Here is a 22,027-nt window from a genome sequence, read left to right as displayed (position 1 = left end):
ATATAAAGTATCCACCGCAAAAAGTACTGCATCCTAAAAAGATATTCTTGCCAAAAGCAGGACATCGAGATCAGTTATCTTTTAAAAAAGGAGAAAAAAGAGAAACATCAGCAATTTTGCGACTAAGTGGTCGTAGCTAAGTTGTCGAATGGCAATAGAGCCTTGGTCCTGGGTTTAAATACCACAAGAACCGAATAACTCATTACAAGAAAATAGTTCCCAGCTCGAATATTAACTCCTAAGGTAACCGTTTCTTATAAAAACGCGATACAAATTGAACACCAAATAGTCAAGACAGCCTGAGCGCGGCACCCAAACCCAAAGGCACCGGGATCGAACCTCAAATGTACAAACCAATTTTTAAAAATTTTATATGGAAACGAAAAGAAATATATTTACAACAGTATGTTTTATGCTACCCTAAAAGTCAGTAAATGTAATTTGCTTTGCATTAAGTTAGGATTAAAACAAAGGACTATGTGCGTTTTGGTCAAATATCTTCCCCCGATTTTAACCAATTTTTAAATAGTATCGTATAAAAATGAAATCTTCACAAATCATTGTAAAGAGGATGCCTATAACTTTAATCTTGATTTTAGTCATCATTGCTCATTTGCTGTTTATCTGTGACATCACCTAAATGACCTAATTCCCGAAAAGGACTATATATGGTTTGAGCCTAAAATGGCCCCCTAAAATGAACATTGTCATTTCACTGTAATTCTTTGTTTTATTTGTACCAATATACATTTGAAGTTTTTTCGTAATATTCATTTTGATTTTAGTGCCCACAATTTAAAAATATGACATCATAAATTTACCTTTTCCCGCCATTTTCTCATTTTTAGCATAAAACGGCTTGTTTTGAGGCAGTTTTTCTTTAAGGAAACATTGAGCGACTGTCTGAACAAACAAAATATTTTCACCAAAGATATATCTCTCCAATACTTATAAGTGACAAAAAGTTCGTTCTTGTTCAAAGAGTTGCTCTATATTTCCCATTTGAAAAAAGATAAGAAAAATGTCAATTTTTGATTGATTTTGGTTGAGTTATAAAAATAGCGTCACTTCTGACGTCATATACTGCCAGTGAGTGCATATAAATCAAATAAATAAGTGAAAAACATATTTCATGTCAACTCTTTTATAAAATAATTCAACAAATTAATGTACCTGAATCATTTTAAAAATGGCGAATTTTGGGGGCCAAATTTGACTAATATCATATATAGTTCTTTGCAAACAAATGAAAATATTCTCATTTTTGCTCTATATTTTGCATTCGGAAGTATAGAGCGCAGGTCTGCTCAAGTGCAATTTTAACATAAATTTTTCGTCAGATAGATATACACATTATACTAAGAAATTGTACTTGAGCAAGCCTGCGCTCGATGTTTCCGAGTTGAAAAACCATCGGAAAACACCCATATTTTGCTACCAAACATCAATTTATCAAAATAATGCAATTTTCATGACGTCATGTCTACATTATGACGTCACTGTGGTGATAACCTTTTACACCTTTATTTCCAATGTGGTTTCAAATATCTTTCACCTAATTTTTAAAGCTCTTTCTAAAACTTTGATTTTGGGGGCAAAAAGTGCATAAAACCGCACATAGTCCTTTACACTACTGTAAACAAAATTGGGGAATATTTGAAAATATGTCTGACTTTTGTAGGATATGTTCAGCCATGGGAGGACCAATCCTATGTTTACCCTGGAAACTTTGCATCACCCCTAAATATAGCAATAGAAGCCAGTAATGGGGCTTCAGATTACGGGAACAAGTTTGGAGAACCAGTTTTGGCAGGGTTTTCTCGATCATATGGCCTGACAGGTTGTACTGGAGAGAGAAGAGAATACATCAAGCCCATTATGTTCAGTGGTGGAATTGGTCAGCTGGAGGACACCCATGTGAAGAAGGAAACACCTGTGCCAGGTATCAAGAATTTTATATACTTCTTTACCCAAGTACAGACCCTCTTCATTTGTTAACTCCGACTTTTACATTTCTTCATGTCAGTGTGGTATATATTCCATGCTAGTTGGATTTTTGCACTAAGCATTACCTATAAGCATCAAGAAAATACAATGCATGTATAAAAATTATAAAATGATTGCAAAAAGCAATTTAGCAAAGTTTAATTTTTGAGTTTATTTAGAATCCCCTGTCGTTAAAAACAAGCATGATTGATGCAGCTCAACATGAAATATTGCAGGAATGTTGGTGACAAAAGTAGGAGGACCAGTTTACAGGATTGGGGTAGGGGGAGGGGCTGCCTCCTCTGTGCAGGTCCAGGGGGACAACAAAGAGGAGCTGGACTTTGGAGCTGTCCAGAGAGGTGATCCAGAGATGGAACAGAAACTGAATCGTGTCATCAGGGCCTGTATTGAGAGGAGGGAGAAGAATCCCATTGCCAGCATTCATGATCAGGGTGCTGGTGGTAATGGTAAGTGCTGAATTTTGGGAAACAGTTGTCTTTAAGGAGGGAGGCAATTTTAAGTGTAAAGGGAGTGGGAGATCATGATTTAATAACTATGAAAATATTTGTTGCATTAAAAATTTCAAGACAGTGAATTAATAACTTTTATTGATGATCAGTGAAAAAGGGGGAAAGTTAATTTTTATTCATTTCAGAAATAAATGCTTGAAATCTTGTTGTCTCTTCATAACAATTTAAAAGTAGACCTTGAACTAATTCAGAGTTTCTTGTGCTCCTACCTGACAGGTAATGTGCTGAAAGAGATAGCAGAACCAGCAGGTGCCCTGATCCAGGCTTCCAAGTTCCAGCTAGGGGACCCCACCCTCAGTGTCCTGGAGCTGTGGGGAGCAGAGTACCAGGAGAGCAATGCTATTCTTATCAGTGCTCACGATCAGGGCGTTGTCCAGAAGATTGCGGACAGAGAGAGATGTCCGGTTAACTTTGTAGGGACCATCACTGGGGATGGGAGGGTAAGAAAAGTTTTTGGAGGGGCTAGGGGTTGGGATAGGTCAGGGGTATGGAGAATGGTGGAGAACCATAAGTATGATATTTCAAGCTCAAGTACCTGTATAATGAAAAATAATTGTTCAGGTTTTATTTTGTTTCATTTCTGTTCAGATTAAGTTAGAGGCTTTTAAAAAAGAAGGATCAGAGTTTGTCTCTTCACCCGCAAAGAAAAGGAAGACGAGGTCATTGGATTTCCCTGTGGACCTTGAGCTGGAACATGTGCTGGGATCTATGCCAAGAAAGGTGAGGCATAAAAACTCAACATTTTACCACATTTCATTCAGTTTGGAAAATCAATCTGAGCCTTTAGCCATAAAAGCAGCTTTCTTTTGAGCCATAAAACTTTTGATAATAATTTTTTACCTATATATTTCATATGTAACAGTGAGATTGAAATAAAATAAGAGCTCCTCTTAATTCTCAGATCCATTCCAAGAAAGGTGAGGGTTACACCTAGCAAAAAAACTCGCCATTATAATATATTTTATTCAGTTTGCAATGTTATTCTGAGCCTGTGGCCTTTAAACCAGCTTACCAAAATGTCTTGTGTATAATATGTACCCCCAAAGTTGGATGTAAAATGCTGAAAAAAACGCTGTTCCTATGTATATTTATATATGCACTAAAGAAATGAAGAAATTTTTATTAATAATCAAAGATTTTTGGAAAGTCATTAATATGCATGTGTTAATAATGTAACCAAAGTGCTTAAAAGCAATAATGTTTGCAGATCTAAACTTAAACAACATCATGATAAATTATTTAATTGATTAATTACAGTCCAATCTTTTGATTGTTGTTAAATTAACATTGTAAAGAAACGTATGTTTGTTGTATATCATAATTATCAAGTCGTATAAATGATCAATGTATTTTTAACAGTTTCTACATAAAGCAATAAAGTCTAACTGCATAACTTGACACAAAGTAAACTAGTTAAATCAAATTCAAAACAACATCATAATTAATGATTTTAAATTAATGGATTAATAATAGTCAAATTCTTTGATTGTTGTTAAATATAGTGAAGAAAAGTATGTATGTCATATATCGTCATCAAGGAGTACAAATGATCCGACGTATTTTTTACAGTGTCTAGGTGAAGCAATAACGTTTAATTACATAACTGGACTCAAAGTAAACAAGTTAAATCAAATCATGATAATTGCCAATCTTCCTGCACTTGTGAACCCCTGTGAAGTCCGACACGTGACACTCACGCAGGTGCATGCTTCTGACACCGGAAATTATTAGCTCACCTGAGCTGAAAGCTCAAGTGAGCTATTCTGATCACATTTTGTCTGTCGTCCGTCTGTCTGTCTGTCTGTCCGTCCGTCCGTCTGTCCGTCTGTCTGTAAACTTTTCACATTTTCAACATCTTCTCAAGAACCACTGGGCCAATTTCAACCAAACTTGGCACAAAGCATCCTTAGCCTAAGGGGATTTAAAGTTGTGAAAATTAAGGACCACGCCCTTTTGCAAAGGGAGATAATTAGGAATTTATGAAAATTTTCGAGAAATTTTCAAAAATCTTCTTCTCATGAACCATAAAACCAGTAAAGCTGAAACTTGTGTGAAAGCATCCTCAGGTAGTGTAGATTCTAATTTGTGAAATTCATGACCCCCGGGGGTAGGGTGAAGCCACAATGGGGGGTCAAAGTTTTACATAGGAATATACAGAGTAAATCTTTAAAAATCTTCTTCTCATGAACCATAAAACCAGGAAAGCTGAAACTTGTGTGGAAGCATCATCAGGTAGTGTAGATTCTAATTTGTGAAATTCATGACCCCCCGGGGGTAGGGTGGGGCCACAATGGGGGGTCGAAATTTAACATAGGAATTTATAGAGTAAATCTTTAAAAATCTTCTTCTCATGAACCATAAGACCAGGAAAGCTGAAACTTGTGTGGAAGCATCCTCAGGTAGTATAGATTCTAATATGTGAAATTCATGACCCCCGGGGGTAGGGTGGGCCACAATGGAAGGTCAAAGTTTTACATAGGAATATACAGAGTAAATCTTTAAAAATCTTCTTCTCATGAACCATAAGACCAGGAAAGCTGAAACTTGTGTGGAAGCATCATCAGGTAGTGTAGATTCATTGTTGTGAAAATCATGACCCCCGGGGTAGGGTGGGGCCACAATTGGGGGTCGAAATTTAACATAGGAATATATAGAGTAAATCTTTAAAAATCTCTTTCTCATGAACCATAAGACCAGGAAAGCTGAAACTTGTGTGGAAGCATCCTCAGGTAGTGAAGATTCATAGTTGTGAAAATCATAACCCCCGAGGGTAGGGTTAGGCCTTATTGGTTGGTTGAAGTTATACATAGGAATATATAGAGTAAATCTTTAAAAATCTTTTTCTTAGAAACTAATCAGCCAGGAAAGCTGAAACTTGACTGGAAGCATCCTCAGGTAGTGTAAATTCAAAGTTGTGAAAATCATGACCCCCGGGGGTAGGGTGGGGACAAAATGGGGGTCGAAGTTTTACATAGGAATATATTGAGTAAATCTTTAAAAATCTTCTTCTCAGAAACTAATCAGCCAGGAAAGCTGAAACTTGTGTGAAAGCATCCTCAGGTAGTGTAGATACAAAGTTGTGAAAATCATGACCCCTGGGGGTAGGGTGGGGCCACAATGGGGAATCGAAGTTTTACATAGGAATATATAGAGTAAATCTTTAAAAATCTTTTTCTCAGAAACTTATCAGCCAGGAAAGCTGAAACTTGTGTGGAAGCAATCTCTGAAAGTGTAAATACAAAGTTGTGAAAATCATGACCCCCGGGGGTAGGGTGGGGCCACAATGGGTGGTCAAAGTTTTACATATGAATATATAGAGTAAATCTTTAAAAATCTTCTTCTCAGAAACTAATCAGCCAGGAAAGCTGAAACTTGTGTGGAAGCATCCTCAGGTAGTGTAGATTCATAGTTGTGAAAATCATGATCCCCAGGAGTAGGGTGGTGCCACAATGGGGTGTCGAAGTTTTACATAGGAATATATAAAGTAAATCTTTAAAAATCTTCTTCTCAGAAACTAATCAGCCAGGAAAGCTGAAACTTGTGTGGAAGCATCATCAGGTAGTGTAGATTCATTGTTGTGAAAATCATGACCCCCGAGGGTAGGGTGGGGCCACAATGGAAGGTCGAAGTTTTACGTAGGAATATATAGAGTAAATCTTTAAAAATCTTCTTCTCAGAAACTAATCAGCCAGGTAAGCTGAAACTTATGTGGAAGCGTCCTAAGGTAGTGTAAATTCAAAGTTGTGAAAATCATGATCCCCGGGGGTAGGTGGGGCCACAATGGGGGGTCAAACTTTAACGAAGGAATATATATGGTAAATCTTTAAAAATCTTCTTCTCAGAAACTAATCAGCCAGATGATTCTTTATAATTGTTAAGACTTTGGCCCCAGGACAATTCTTTGGCCTCACAAGAAGGTTCAGAGTTTGATGTACGTTTATATCCCATATATAAACAATTGTTTAGGATCTTTTTGAGAACTGCAATACTCAACATATGATATGACTATAAAATCGTCCTGTTAGAAAAGGGACTAATGATTATAAACATAAGAATATCCAGGGGAAAAATGGATTTTATTTATACAGGATCTACATGTATTATTGTACATTGTCCAGATAGTTTGTATTATGACTCCATTAATCTGATTTTATCATACCTATTGTTCCTCAGGTGAGCGATGTGGCCCATGGGCCTCTTGTTAAACATTAACCACGCACGGAGTCAATTGCAACAGGTGATTATAGTAACGTAATGGCGAATTTACTGGCGATAACTTGGTTGATGCAAGGAATAGTTGTTAGCGTGGATGAATTTTTTAATGCATGGAAATTGAATTAAGAATGAGGTATTTCTGACAAATTAAGTTTACATTTGTACAACTTTCATAGCACACAGTAACAGCAGTCATACTCCCACAATATCCAGAATCACTGCCTGAAAAAATTGAGTTAAATTTTGTTCCTATGTATAACACGCACCCTTCACTTTTGATGAAATTTTTGCTAAAAAAAGGTGTGTGTTATACATGAAACTTTACTGTACTTTTGATCCATAAAACATTTGTTTGATCCTAAAAAAAATTTCCAGTATATATTTCATTTGTAAAAGTGAGATTGAGATCAAATATGTGCTCATCTTAATGACCTTTGATCATTGATTCATTTGCTTTTCATTCCTTGACAATGTTTATCTCTTTTATCAACACACTTACATAATACCGTATATCAGGTTTTTTCCGCGAATCAGAGCCTAGAACGGTATTAAAAATTTATGTGAATCAAATTTTCACTCTTTCAAGTTCACATTGAAAATATAATTCACGATTGTTTTAACTTGTGAGGTAAGAGGAAAAAAGTATCTAAATTGTCGCTCTTTGTAATGAAAATTTCGGACAATGAAACCGTTAACACGATTTTCTTAATTTGAAATAATTACCAATAATTATTTTCAGAGACACAAACGGTCATAAATAAATAGATCATGTATCGTTACATCTACAAGTAGCTCATGTATAATTAAACATCGGTTTATACAAGTAAAGCGACCGTTTTAATTAGCTTGTCAATGGATTATTAAATAAACAATGAGGCTTACAAATCTATTATCTGGCGCTTGTCCTCAGATCCCGCAATTTGTACCTCTAACTAAACCAACTGAACGCAGTTCACCGCACTTTTACTTATCTGTTTACTTTATCAAGAAAGAGAGAACTTTGTATCAAATTTACGCTGATTTATTTATCGCGATTCGTAAATTGTCGCGAACAAAGCGGAAATAGGATACACGCGGAAAAAAACTGATATATGGTACGTATATGAAAAATAATTTTTAAGGCTTAAAGAATGCCTTGCCAAGTCATGTAATAATTTTTTCATCTTTCAGGTGTTCAAGCTTCAGAAGATTGTACCGAGTCTACATGGCCTGTCCTTACCTGAGGATCTGGAGGTCAGGGGGGCCCTAGAGAGGGTCCTCAGACTACCCTCTGTGGCCAGCAAGAGGTACCTAACTAACAAGGTTAGGAAACTTTATGCCTTTCTCTTGTTACTGATTTCAAGGATGTTTTATTTATTGGCATTACTCTGAACAGAATTAATGTATGAAAGATAAATTCAAAATGTTAAAGCTGGAAAATGTAAACAGGGAGGGGGGTACCGAAGCATTTTAGTAGGGCTAAGGCTAATGCACTTTTCTTTTTCTTATAATCAAGTTTATTATTATGAAAGTTTTGAAAAATAAATTAACAAACTCGCAAACTAACAAAATCACAGCAATCTCTTGGCATTCACAAACCTCTATATGATAAAGATTAAATTATTGTTTTCAGGTGGACAGGAGTGTGACAGGCTTAGTTGCCCAGCAGCAGTGTGTAGGTCCTCTTCATACACCCCTAGCAGATGTGGCAGTAACTGCACTGAGTTACTTGGATAAGGTAGTCTACACTTTTTTTTTGGTAAAAACAAACCATCTGGATCCGGAATGCGGAATTCCGGATAAATGGGACAAAATAATGTATAAAAAAATCTGTTCCCAAATAAAATCATCCGTAAACTGAAGCATTCGGGTATCTGGCGTCTGCATATCTGAAGCCCCACTGTACATGAATAGTTGAAATTAACAATCAAATGTAAATGGAGCTAGAAAAATCAGACTTAGTTGATTTCAAATATATACATGGTGATATATATATATTTTTGCAATAAAACAAGGTGAATTCTGAAGAATACATTTTTTTAATGCTATATAAATATTATGTGTTGACCGCAATGATGTGATCATTAGGTTGGTTCATGCACTGCAATAGGAGAGCAGCCAATCAAAGGCCTGATAAGCCAGGCCTGTGGAGCTCGAATGTCGGTTGGGGAGGCCCTCACCAACCTTGTATTCGCCAAAGTGACAGACATCAAGGTAACAGTTTGTTAATTATACAATACATCATTGTTTATAGGGACAATATACAATATTTTATTGTTTGTAATGACAGTATACAATATATTATTGTTTATGATGTAACTTTATAATGAATTGTTTTCTGACAGTCAAATTTGTACTTCTGATTTTAGAGAAATATAACTGTAACATAAACTGGATATGCTTTTTGATATGCCAAATACCGTATTTCACGGAATTTAGGTCGATACGGTTTATTGGGCGAAGGAGGCTGTTTTTAGCCATAAAATAAAAAGAAGTATAAATAGGTCGACTTCGAAGAATTGGTCGAAAAATTACCGCTAGTTCTAATGAATAAATGGTTTAAACCAATAACGTTATCATATAGTAGCCTTTAATCTTATTTCACAGTTTTAAACAAAAGGGAAATAAAATGTATTTCTTCAAAACATCGTAAGAAAATGTCTGAAATTGCGTCAAAATTTTCAAACCAAATAATTCAGTACGGCCGGTTTTAATTTAAGATCGTTTTTATTACTTCCCTGCCATGTGTACAAACTGGTGTTAACCGGGGGATAGTTACCTAGCCTGGAGGCATGACTACGGTAGCACATGCCACCCTGTGTCTCTATGTGACTTTTTACTGTGTATATACACACGAGTCAACCTCTGATCTTATTGAAGCCTGCAGGCATGAGTAGCACGTGCCGAGATTTCAACTGTGTATAAATAAAGTCAGCGCTACCCAGACTGATTTCAGAGACACCTGGCTAAAATTTCATCGAAAGTTTTATGTTGAATATACAGAAAAAGACTTGTTCATGTATTCTATCATGAAAACAAATTGTTTTTTTTTATTTCTACCCGACGATATTTCCCCCCGTAATTACCCTTTGTACGGTTCTCATTTTACTTTTACCGCGCGAAATCGATTTCCTCTTTATCGTAAGCACACGATCAAAATGCATGACAGCATTTAATGATTCAGTCAGTGATCTAAGTAAGAAATGTAAGAAGAAATAAATCTATTTACATTTAATTTTGTTTAAATGATAAATTACTACAGTATATTGATTAAAATCCATACGATTTTTACACAGAAATTCAAGCAGTATTACAGTAAACACTCATGATTTTATTGGAGGGTTGCATAAATTTTTGCAAAATTCCAACCAAAAAAAACAACATAAATTGGGCGAAGCGATGAATAGGGCGAGGTCCACATGTCAGGGGAAAAAAGTATCGACCTAAATTCCGTGAAATACGGTATACATACCGTAAAGTCTCATGTATAACACACACATTTTTTCTGCCAAAATTTAATCAAAAGTTCGGGGTGCATGTTGTACATAGGAACAAAATTTTACCTCATTTTTTCAGGCCATGATTCTGGACATTGCGAGAGAATGACTGCTGATTTTGTATGTTATGCAAATTGTATGAGTGTAAACTAAACTTAATTTGTCAGAAATACCTTATTCTTAATTTGATTTCCATGTATTAAAATATTTATTCACACTGATCACTATTCCTTGCATCAAACAAGTTATCACCAGTGTATTCACCATTACGTAACTAACCAAAAAAAAAGAAAAGATACGGTATTTATAGCACCATATTACAGACAGGGTGCTCAAAGGTTAAATCGTGAGTTTTATTTTGATGTCAAAATGTTTAATGCTGTTGAAAGGCAACGCCACAAGCAAACATCTAAATTCTAGGTTGTGGCTGTTACAGTGGCTCCTCCATTAGTTTGAACTTACCTATATGATAAAACGGAGATTTTGAGTCATGATTATGTAATTATGTATTTGTAGACAATTCAGGAAGTTCAAAAAATGTAAATATAATTAGTGAAAGATTAAGTCTCATAACTAGTTGTATGTGCAATCATATTTTCATGTGCTAAGGATTCAGTGCTTAATTACATAGTGTACGTGTGCATGTTCGTTAAATGAAACAGGGATGTTGAAGACTCCTCTTAAGCATGAAGAGCAAATTGACCAGAAAGAATTACTTGTTACTTATTGGTAAACTTAAATATGACTATCATGGACAACTGTTGCAGGATATAAAGTGCAGTGGTAACTGGATGTGGCCGGCTAAACTGCCAGGAGAGGGCGCCACTCTGCTGGAGGCATGCTCAGCCATGTGTGACGTCATGAAAAGCCTTGGGATTGCCGTGGATGGTGGGAAGGATTCGTTGAGCATGGCAGCGAGGGTAGGAGAGAAGACGGTCAAATCCCCAGGTATGTATTGGTGTGGTTTGAATGTTTAAAGGGCCATGGTCACGATTTTGGTCAAAAATTATTTTTCCTATTTTAATATTTACAAAGCCTCAGAAAGGCATTTTTAATAGGCAACCGAAATTTGAATCTCATTTGTTGAGTTATAAGCGAGTTAAAATGCTTGAAATTCTTTGCTATGGGATCAAAGCGTTTGTTTACATTTTGAATGTTGAAGTAAAAATTTCAGTTTTAAACCTAAAACGAATGTGCTAAACATTAGGAATTGTATATCTATGCTTAAAGTAAATCCACCCTCCTGTGACGTCATACATTTTACATAAACCAGAAATTCATTAAAATAATTGCAAGTAGATTTGTAATTTCTGTTATGATAGGTGAACATCAAAAACTCAAATCATTGTTTACTTGGAGATATTTAATAAGTGTTTTTCATCCTTATATTCGACATAATTCAATAATGATAAAGGGAAATAACTCTTTTCTACTTTTCTCCAAGTGATATATCTAAATGCTATAATTTTTCTAATGTAAACAATTTTTTTCTTTTTTTTAATTAATTTTAGTTTTCTGGCAAAGTAAGCAATAAAATTTAAATAGACAAACAAGTATCCATCCACTTATATTTAGTTTTTAAACAAAAAAAAGTGTGATTTTCAAATGATAATTTCAGCCTTTGGTTTTTATTACCTTACATCTTAAATAGCATGGATACATATATATTTTATTTATTTTTTTATGAAATTCAAGTCCAATGATTTAAAAAAAAGTTAAGTTTTTAACTTTGAACCCATGAATTTACAGGTACAGAGATAATTTCAGCCTTTGGTTTTTATTACCTTACATCTTAAATAGCCATGGATACATATATATTTTATTTATTTTTTGATGAAATTCAAGTCCAATGATTTAAAAAAAAGTTAAGTTTTTAACTTTGAACCCATGATTTTATAGGTACAGAGTTACCTTAAACTAAATAAAAAGATCGACAAATAAGCTGGAAAAAGATTTTTTACTGGTAAATGGAACCAATGTAAACAAAAACAGGGCGCAAGCCTTGTTTTAATGACAAAGAATTGTGATCCCTGTATCATGCTTATAACTCTACCAGTGACTCTCAAATTTCATTTGATCTTAAAAAATGCATTTCTAAAGCATTGTAAATAATAAAAACATAAAAATAAAATTTGACCAAAATCATGACCATGTCCCTTTAAAGGGGAAGGAAACTAAAAATATGTTGTACAATAAATCAATTATCATCTACTATAATTGCAAATCGTATTTATTTTCATTAAAAACCCCGGAACAATGAATAAATCAAGAAAATCGATCGCTTAATTTAAATTTCCCGCCGCCATGGGGGCTGCCATTGAACTTTAATCTATGACGTCACACCATCTATTCCGGTTTGTCTTATCAACATAACATCATGATATTCGCTCTAAATGACAAGTTCTCGAAAATTTGAAACAATATTGATTTGAGACCGTTCTTTTACCTTTGCAAACTACAAACTAATGTCAAATGGAGCATGTTCGTTGAAATCTAAAAGCGGAGGTTAGTGTCGGAGAAATATCCGCGTAAATGTGGAAATTGACAACAGATGCCAAGTATCAGAGAAATTTCGACATGGTAATTCTGACTTTAAAGAATGAATTTTGAACATCCCGATTACAATTGTTACATTTATTCAGTTAGCGAAGAACTTGACTTGGAATAAAAATTTAATCGAGGTCGTTTTCAACTTTGAATGATAGCAGATTAACAGCTGTCATTTACTTATAAAAATGCATATATTTATGCATACAATGATATATGTATTTATTCTTTAGATTGTCGTGTGAACTCAAACATTATCAATTTTGTTTAGTCGATTATTTGAGTAACAGAAAGGTATAAACCAGCGTTTATTATATTCAGAGCACTGTGTACATTCATTTGTATATGTAAACCAAACCGGAATAGATGGTGTGACGTCAAAATAATTAATTTTTTTGGTTTTTAATACAAAAGAGTTCTACATCATGTCAGCCTCCAGTAAATACGATTTCTCCAACTTCAAACGTTCATTAAAGCTTAATTACGAATTTTATTTTCAAAACAGCATGACCACATGTGATAATTTACACCACTTTATTAAAATAAATAAATTATGTTTTTGACTTTCCTTCCCCTTTAAATTTATCACAAGTGATTGATTTTACAGAATTTAGCTCAGCTCTAAAATCTAGGTGGATTAGAAGAATGATTTTCTCAGACACAAAATGGATAAATCTTTTAGAGGCAGAATTACAAACAAAAATTAAAAACCTATGGGTTTAAGGTATGGACTTTACATCTAATATATGTGGATATACAAAAAATATTTTTTGGAAAGAAGTTTTTAATAGCTGGATTTTAATTGTAAATGCAACTAGACAAGAAATTATTAATGTTCCATTTGAAAACATCTGGCTCAACCCAAAAATAAATGTTAATAACCGTTCTCATTTCTAAAACAGTATTTTAATGCTGATTTTATACATATACAAGATCTTTTTGATAATGAGGGTGTTTTTCTTAGTCTAGACACAATTGAAAATCAAAATATAAAAACAAATTTTATTGAATATACAGGCCCAAAGAGAGCAATATTTAGAAGATTAAATAAAGACAATATTAATGAAATCCAATACAAGTCTGGCATGAGTATACCCAGCCATATAAGTATCTTCTTCACAAGTAAAAAAGGTTGCAAAGACATGTATAATAAACTTATTAAGGAGAAAAGATAGTTAATTACATCTGTATATAAAATGGCTAGAAAGGGCCTTACTTTTAACAACAAAGTCTGGAACGAAATATTTGAACTCTACTAAAGAGTCAAAAGTCCAATGGCTACAATTTCATATTTTACATAGAATAATTCCTACAAATGATTTTCACAAGATTAAGGTTAAAGAATCCCCAGTCTGCTCCTTTTGCAAAAGAGTTAATGAGACTATTGAGCACTTATTTGTAGATTGTTATTGTGTAAAAGAACTTTGGGAACTATGCGAGAAGTGGTTGCTAAGGAAATTTGAAATGCAAGTAACATTTGACAAAAACTCAATTTAATTTGGAAAATATAAAGAGAGAAATTTGTATAAAGTACATAATCATTTAATTCTAATAATAAAACAATACATATTTGTAAGTAGATATAAAGAAGTTCCAAAACTGAATTTCAGTGCACTTGAAAAGATAATGAAAAGCAGTATATCTGTAGAAAAAAATATTTTGCTTAAAAATTTTAGATTCCCAGAGTTTGAAAGGCACTGGCAAAGAATATGTGACTTATAATTATGACATACTAGTGTTATATATATATATATATATATATATAATTATCAGATTTAGTAGATAAATTTATAAATAACTAACACCCCCCCCCCCCAACACACACACAAACACTTTTCTCTCAAGAGTTTCTCTCTTTAATCTCATTTTTACTGACTTTAACTTCCTTTTTCAAGTAGTGTACAGGTACATTTGTAAATGAGTTATATGTGTAATATAAAGTATATGCGACCTAGGCCTACGTTATATTCTTATAATTTAAGAGACAGTCTGTTACATTTTGAGATGTGTGTACTTGTATCCTTTGTATCCTTCTATACTGTCTTCGTCAATAAGATTTTCCAAAAAAAAAAAAAAATCATCAAAAGTGCTAGTATTGTGTTTATTAAAAGTTGAATTCATCAAAAAGTATTTGTGGTATATCCTACTGGTGTTTGTCTGCCATGAAAGAATGCTGCCCACTGAATAATATTAGAATTACTGAATATGGACAAATAAACAGGGGGAATGACATTAATATTTTAAGAATGCAGTAAAACGAAAATCAGACTCTGTCAACAATTATATGAATCATGTTTTCTCATCAAACACGTGAGGATGTAAATAAAATGATGTGTTCTGTTGCTATCTACACGTGCGACACTATCCACACCTGCGACACTATCCACACCTGTGACTCAACAAGCATGACTCAGTTTTACAGTCCTTGTTAAGTATTTACTGTAATGAAATTTCATAATTTGATTTTTATGATTTATGCCTTTCAGGTACTCTGGTGATATCGGCCTATGCTGCCTGTCCAGATATTACAATGACTGTGACCCCTGACCTCAAATGCCCTGATAACAAAGGTTAGAAACTATTCGAGAGCATCATTTTATATAGCTGCGAAAGTGTCTGTCCATGTAAAAGCCATCTCCCTTATGCATGTAAATGCCACATGAATTCCTTGTGAAGTCTTTACCTTACCAACATGATAAACTTGTGGTAATAATAAAGATATTCTGCTTGAATATATTTGATTAAAATGATGTACAGTATATCTACACAACCAAATTCTGGTGTGGGAGCATGCATTGCTAGTGGATGAGCCAGATACTGAATAAATCGGACTTGGTACACAATAAGTTAGTTTTTCTGTTTGTTGTGTTGTGTGCATGTATAGATACATGTGTACTGTAGATACCTTATTTTATTTGAGTACCTGAATTTGTGATTCTATAGCAAGGTATCATATCGAGAAAATATAGTTATCACTCTCAGAAAAATAAGTGCTAGATTTGAAAATCCTGGGGGGATGAGATATTGATTCCTCACATTTACATGAACTATTGAACCAGAGTTCAATATATTATTAATACATGTATTATGAACCTGGGTTCAATATATCGCTTTGTTTTCCCTCGGACTGAAATGTCACACTTTTATTAGATTAAACATGGCACGTGATTGCCTCATATATCTCTATGTAGGTTCTTTGAGGATTAATATTAGGTAATATGGCCGTCATTGGCCGCCGCCTCACCTACTCATCTCGATATTTCATATTATTTCGCACAGAAATCGTGTTAAGTAAGTCCTTAAAATATTAAGAGTAGTTGCCCTTTGGAATTATTTTTAAATTAGAGTAGTTGCCCTTTTAATATTGACGTCACATTGTTGTGTCTGGAGCAGAACAAAATGGCAGCGTCACGTCGAAATTTGCTCAAATCTCTGCAGAGGTTTAAAATTGAATAGCAACAAAACATTGTAAGTAATATGGGTGAAGCGAAGATTTTTAAAGTGTATTTGAAAGGTAGTATTGACAATTTTGAAGAGTTTAAATGAGTTTAATTGGACGAGATGTAGAAAATCTTGTACATGGCTTTTTCGTAGATCATTGCTATTTTTGAATAAATATGTCGCTTGGGAAAACAAAACTCTTATTAGGTTAGTTAATGACTCGCTACGGAAATATATTGGGTTGATCAACCTTGGCTTCGCCTCACCATCTATGAGATTGATCAACCCAATATATTTCCTTAGTGAGTCAGTAACTAACCTAATAAGTAATAATATATTGCAGCGAAATTTTAAACCCGGGTCCAATATATCACAGGGTTCAAAATATTATATGACAAACACCAGGTAGTACATTAGTAATTTACAGTACCGGTATTATGTCTTCTATGTAGGTTGTTTGCTGATGGTGGACCTTGGAGGTGGGTGTCGTCGACTGGGAGGCTCTGCCCTCGCTCAATGTTACAAACAGTTAGGGGACCAGAGTCCTGATCTGGATCAGCCAGATGTTTTCAGGAAAGCCTTCAATGTTACACAGAAACTAATTGGAGGTACATATACACATGTAATTCTAAATTTTTTTTAATAACTTTATTACAATTTAATCAATTTCAAAATGACTTTAAAAGAACCCTACAATATAACATGTTCCTTGAATACGAATCTTGTCAGTTGTGTTTTTCAACATATTTGTAAGTTTACTTATTTCTGTGAAGAAATGCAGATATGCTTTTGCTATTTTTATTTTGAATTAACATTGCAGTTAATTTTTTGATGTACTGTGATATGATAGGTGTACGTTACAAAAATAACAAGCACATTTACATTGCATAGAACGGAGGGTGTCAGCTGGACATGATATCAGTGATGGAGGCCTCATCACAGCCATACTGGAAATGGCTTTTGCTGGAAATTGTGGAGTCAACATCAATTTGGAGTTTGACCAAGAAGGTACAAAACGTTTTAAAACTGTATGTATATGTGTTTGTAGAAATATTGAGACTACAAATTTATAAACTACTTGTACTTAAACCATTATAGTTTCGCTTGCAGTCACCTTTTTAAAATTAAAGTAAATCAAAAGTTACAATTGCTGAGCTTTATTTTTAGATCACAAAGCCATTGAAGTTTTGTTCTCAGAAGAGCTTGGTTTAATTTTGGAGGTGCCATATAGCGAGAGTACAAATGTACTCGGAGAATACTCAGCACAGGATGTTCCCTGCTATTTGATTGGTCACTCAATCAAAAGCAGTACCCCCTCCGACTCCTTGGTAAGATAATAATGCATTTATGGTGTTTGATTTAGATAAGACACTAGTAATGTACTTTACTTAACAATTCTAAAATAATAATGAAAAGAGTTACCTACTTAACATCTGATTCTCTGCCACCTCTATATTGTACTTAATAAGTTAACTTACTATTAACTAAACTTACTATTAAACTAAAGTAGTGTAGTGGACTTTTTCTTAGATTTAACTACATTTTTCAGATTAATGTCTCTATCAAAGGGAACGAGGTGTTGAAAGAAAAGATGACTGTTTTGAGAGATGTTTGGGAAGAGACAAGCTTTCAGTTAGAGCGCTATCAAACAAATCCCAAGTGTGTCACTCAAGAACAAGCTGGTCTCAAAGAGAGGCTAGAGCCTCAATATCATGTGCCATTTGAATCTGAGATAATATCTTTCACACCGAAAGGTAGAAATACGAGTATGTGTTGATTTTTTCACCATCACAACTTACAACTTTGAAGGTATTTTAAGGTCATGATTTAGTGTAACTTTTTTGAAAAGGGTCTACAATAGAACTGTCATATGTACTGGTTCTATCATCTGTCAAATCTTTTCTTTGTTACTATAGTACATGTAGATCAGGACCTTGGGAAGTTTTTTTTATCATAACAAAGCATGTAGTTCCATCTTTAATCATAACTTCACTGTTTCTCACCACTTTTTTCCCCTAAAAAAAATAAATAGATAAATTGGTGTTCTTTTACTTTCATTAATTTGAATGTATATCAATCAAGCTTAATGTAAACTATAATCATTAATTTCTAAAGGGCGACCACGTCCAAAAGTAGCAGTCCTCAGGGAAGAGGGCAGTAACTCTGACCGGGAGATGGCAGCAGTGTTACACATGGCCGGCTTTGAGGTGTGGGACATTAATATGGAAGACCTGTGTACGGAGCGCATTAATCTAGACCAGTTCAGGGGACTAGTTTTTGTGGGAGGATTCAGCTATGCTGATGTCTGTGGATCTGCTAAAGGTTTGGATTCTTTGGAATTGATAAGCTGTTTGCATAATGAGACTGCCTCCAAATTAGAAAATAGTGAACAAATTAGAAAATAGAGGACTACCGGTATTTAATCAATTGCTATTTCAGGTGAATACTGTATACAGAGTTATTTTTGGACCAGTTTTTTTTCCAACTTTTTTACACTGGCATACAATTTCACCTGGTGTTGAATTTCCAAGACAAAATTGTGTTGTAAGAGAGATAACTGCTTGAATTTGCCAAAGGAGCACTAAAGAAAATGGGGCAAATTTTTCTCTCTCTACAGTAAATCATTGAATTTCAAACATAATACTTATTGAAAGATGAGTTTTAAAGTAACATTTAATGAGGATTTTAGTTTTCTTTACTGGTACATGTAATTTTTCTTTTTTCAGGGTGGGCAGCCACTGCATTATTTAACCATAAAGTCCAGGAACAGCTGCTGAAGTTTAAGGAGCGGGACGACACGTTCAGTCTGGGGGTGTGTAACGGCTGCCAACTGATGGCTCTTCTAGGCTGGGTGGCTCCTGATGAGGATCTAAAAGGTAGGCAAGAAAACACATCTCAAGGAATGTGATTAATGTTTGGAGATAAAAAATTTTGATCGTAGATTATAAGAGTGTGAAAAATGTGCTTGAACTTTTAATGAAATATTGTAAATGTATAAAAATTGGCAGTGTTTTTACTTGCCATGTAAGGTCATTGTTTTTTGAGCATCTTTAAACACTTGTGAACATATATACATGTACTTTCAGATTTGTTAAATCAAAACTACACTTGCTTAAAAATCACTTTCCACCAAATATGTACTTGCCAAAAATAAATTGTTTATAGCAATACATTGGTATATGACAAAAGTAAAATAAAGCTCACTCATTGCTATAGTTATTTTATTAATATGTACAGTGTTTCCATGTACATGTAGTTATTAACGTTTTTGTGCCTACAGTGTACATTGGTATGCATAAGTATGAACGTGCACTGTAGTTTTTCGAAGGATGAAATGCTGCAAGTATTGTAAATCTTGTTTGATATGTATAAAATGTAAAATATTTTAAAGGATAGTTATAATTCCTCGTGATAGGAATTACTCACTGGGTACATTTCACATTCTTTTCTAAGTAGAAAACAGCAACAGTGGAGTTGGACAAGGACTCTTCCTGGATCACAATCTATCCGAGCGTTTCGAGTGCAGCTTCACTACAGTCAAGATCTTGGACAGTCCAGCCATCATGTTCAAAGGAATGGAGGATACAGAGTTTGGCATGTGGAGTGCACATGGAGAAGGTACTAACATAACACTTTTGTTTGTTTTTTTTTTCAGTTATAGCTCATTTGAAACGAAGGTTCAAGTGAGCTTTTCTGATCACTTGTTGTCAGTTGTCCATATTTTTTTCATACTGATTGATTGAAATTTCACAAATTCATAAACAATTTCCACATTTAAACTCTGTATCTAGCAAAAAAATAGTTGTTGATTTTTTTAACAAAGCTTAATTTGTGCATTTTACATTATGTACAATCAAATTCATGTATAGGAAATTTACTTTAATTTTAGTCAAAAATACATGTATAAATAAATGTATGGAAATGCTTTTTTAGCAGAATACATGCAATTGGAATGTTTATAGGTCTAGGATAAGGATATTGAAAAATGTTTATTCTAAGATTTAAGTTTTTCTAATGAAAATTGTCTGTTTCATAGGACGAATGGTGTTCCGTTCCGAAGAGATTTATCAGGATGTGTGTAGAGACAAACTTGTAGCTGTAAAGTATGTTGACGATCAAGGCAAACCTACAGAGACCTATCCCTTCAATCCTAATGGCTCTCGGGATGGGATAGCTGCCTTGTGTTCAGACGATGGTAGACATCTCGCTATTATGCCTCACCCCGAGCGATGTTTCCTGCCCTGGCAGTGCGCATGGATGCCACAGGAAATGAGGAAGAACTATGACGTGTCGCCTTGGTATAAAATGTTCCAAAATGCATTTGACTGGTGCTTAGGACAGTCTTAGAATGAACACTTAGTACTAGTGTGCAGTGTTTAAAAAAAACGGGTCAAAATTATTAATGTATTTGCATGGACATGTAATTGAATTGCATGGAATTTAAATGATATTACTGAAGAAAGTTCAATGAATTTGGCATAATGTGTGGGTATGTATAATTTACTGTTACAGTAACCATGAGAATTAAAAATTGAAAATTGAACATCTTTTTGTTTGATAACTGAGATTGTTAAAGGCATCAGTTGTAAGGAGGTGTTTAAAGCCTATACATGTATGTTTAGAGTCCTCCACACATACAAGGAAAAGTTTAGAACCTTAGCTCATGTTTATGATGAGCAGAAATGCCTCTACCAAGTTGTAAAATTAATGACCCCTGGATCTGGGGTTCAGGCCAATATGGCCATATAGTAAAAAAGTATTGAATCTAAGAAAATCTTCACTGCTCCCATATAAATGTATATTTGAGAAAAACTATATGCATGGTTATGATGTCCATAAAGCCCCCTAACAAAATTTGGGGAAATTCATGGCTTCTGGGTCAGGGGTTAAGGCCTTAGAGCAGGGCAAATATGGCCTTATAGTGAAAATGCATTTAATCTTCAAATTTTTTTTTTTCTACACATGTGTACTTCCACAGTAGTAGGAGATAAATTTAATGCTTGATTATGATAATGATTTTTATGAAGCACTCAACCAAAATCGTGAAATCCATGGCTTTTTGATCAAAGGTTCAAGCCTTAGGGCTGGGCCAAAATGACTTCTAAAAATGTTGTGAAAATGTATTAAATCTTACAAAATCTTCTCTACATCTACAGCAGGGGGAGATCAATTTAATGCATGATTATGATGTCCAAATTGATACCTAAATTGTGAAATTCATGGCCCCTGGGGTTCATAACCTAGGGCATAGCAAATATGGCCAAATGATTTATTTTTTTTAGGTCACTTGAGTCAATGAGGTAACCTTTTGCAGTTTGTAACAATTTCACATTTTTAATTTCATCATAGAAACTACCGTACAAGGAAATTGCACAAGGCTATTGTTCTTTTTTAGGAAATCTTTAATATTCTGTGTGTGGTATGCTTGTCACAGTAAACTAGGCATTTTAAATGAAATTCTGAATATCACAAAAAGATTGACAATTAAAGGACATTTTACCAAAAGTTTATAATACTTTGCCCTTGGATCTACAAAATGTAGGATATAGAATAATAGAAGTGGATGTAACAGTCAGAGGGGTCTCAAATTTGTGTTAAGACTCAAATATGAAGCTTAAATTGCAAACATGATACATGTACTCCCTAACAGGTCCATCTAAGGGGCTTCGGTTCTCAAATGAACATCAATGCCTTTCAATTTTGGTGATAAGTTTTACAATGGGTTGATAACGTCATATTGTGACGCATAAAAAGTCAAATTCACAGGGTATTGAGGAATGTGCACTGCACAATGGAATCATTTTCAATAACCATAAAAGAATTAAGTTTTCC

General features: G+C 34.2%; 1 protein-coding gene across 6 annotated transcripts in view; it reads left to right on the top strand.

Moving 5' to 3' along the window:
* Positions 1–20,738, top strand: part of LOC128192725 (phosphoribosylformylglycinamidine synthase-like) — a 29,916-nt gene extending 9,178 nt beyond the window's left edge. For 3 of the 6 annotated variants that reach the window (XM_052865651.1, XM_052865649.1, XM_052865650.1), the window contains exons 10-26: positions 1,682–1,942; positions 2,223–2,453; positions 2,733–2,956; positions 3,105–3,236; positions 7,902–8,033; positions 8,344–8,448; positions 8,799–8,924; positions 10,975–11,155; positions 15,241–15,324; positions 16,648–16,803; positions 17,087–17,203; positions 17,363–17,523; positions 17,745–17,961; positions 18,311–18,517; positions 18,922–19,071; positions 19,649–19,813; positions 20,232–20,738. In XM_052865651.1, coding sequence (XP_052721611.1) covers positions 1,682–1,942; positions 2,223–2,453; positions 2,733–2,956; positions 3,105–3,236; positions 7,902–8,033; positions 8,344–8,448; positions 8,799–8,924; positions 10,975–11,155; positions 15,241–15,324; positions 16,648–16,803; positions 17,087–17,203; positions 17,363–17,523; positions 17,745–17,961; positions 18,311–18,517; positions 18,922–19,071; positions 19,649–19,813; positions 20,232–20,542 — 2,960 coding nt within the window. In that variant the 3' untranslated portion in view covers positions 20,543–20,738. The remainder of the gene's footprint in view (positions 1–1,681; positions 1,943–2,222; positions 2,454–2,732; positions 2,957–3,104; positions 3,237–7,901; positions 8,034–8,343; positions 8,449–8,798; positions 8,925–10,974; positions 11,156–15,240; positions 15,325–16,647; positions 16,804–17,086; positions 17,204–17,362; positions 17,524–17,744; positions 17,962–18,310; positions 18,518–18,921; positions 19,072–19,648; positions 19,814–20,231) is intronic. The other 3 variants (XM_052865653.1, XM_052865654.1, XM_052865652.1) reach the window with 3 other exon arrangements.
* The last annotated feature ends 1,289 nt before the right edge of the window (positions 20,739–22,027 follow it).

The sequence above is a fragment of the Crassostrea angulata genome, chromosome 7 (assembly GCF_025612915.1).
Source record: "Crassostrea angulata isolate pt1a10 chromosome 7, ASM2561291v2, whole genome shotgun sequence".
NCBI lineage: Eukaryota > Metazoa > Mollusca > Bivalvia > Ostreida > Ostreidae > Magallana > Magallana angulata.
Note: the sequence above shows the minus strand (reverse complement) of the source record. Positions and strands in the feature narration are given on the sequence as shown.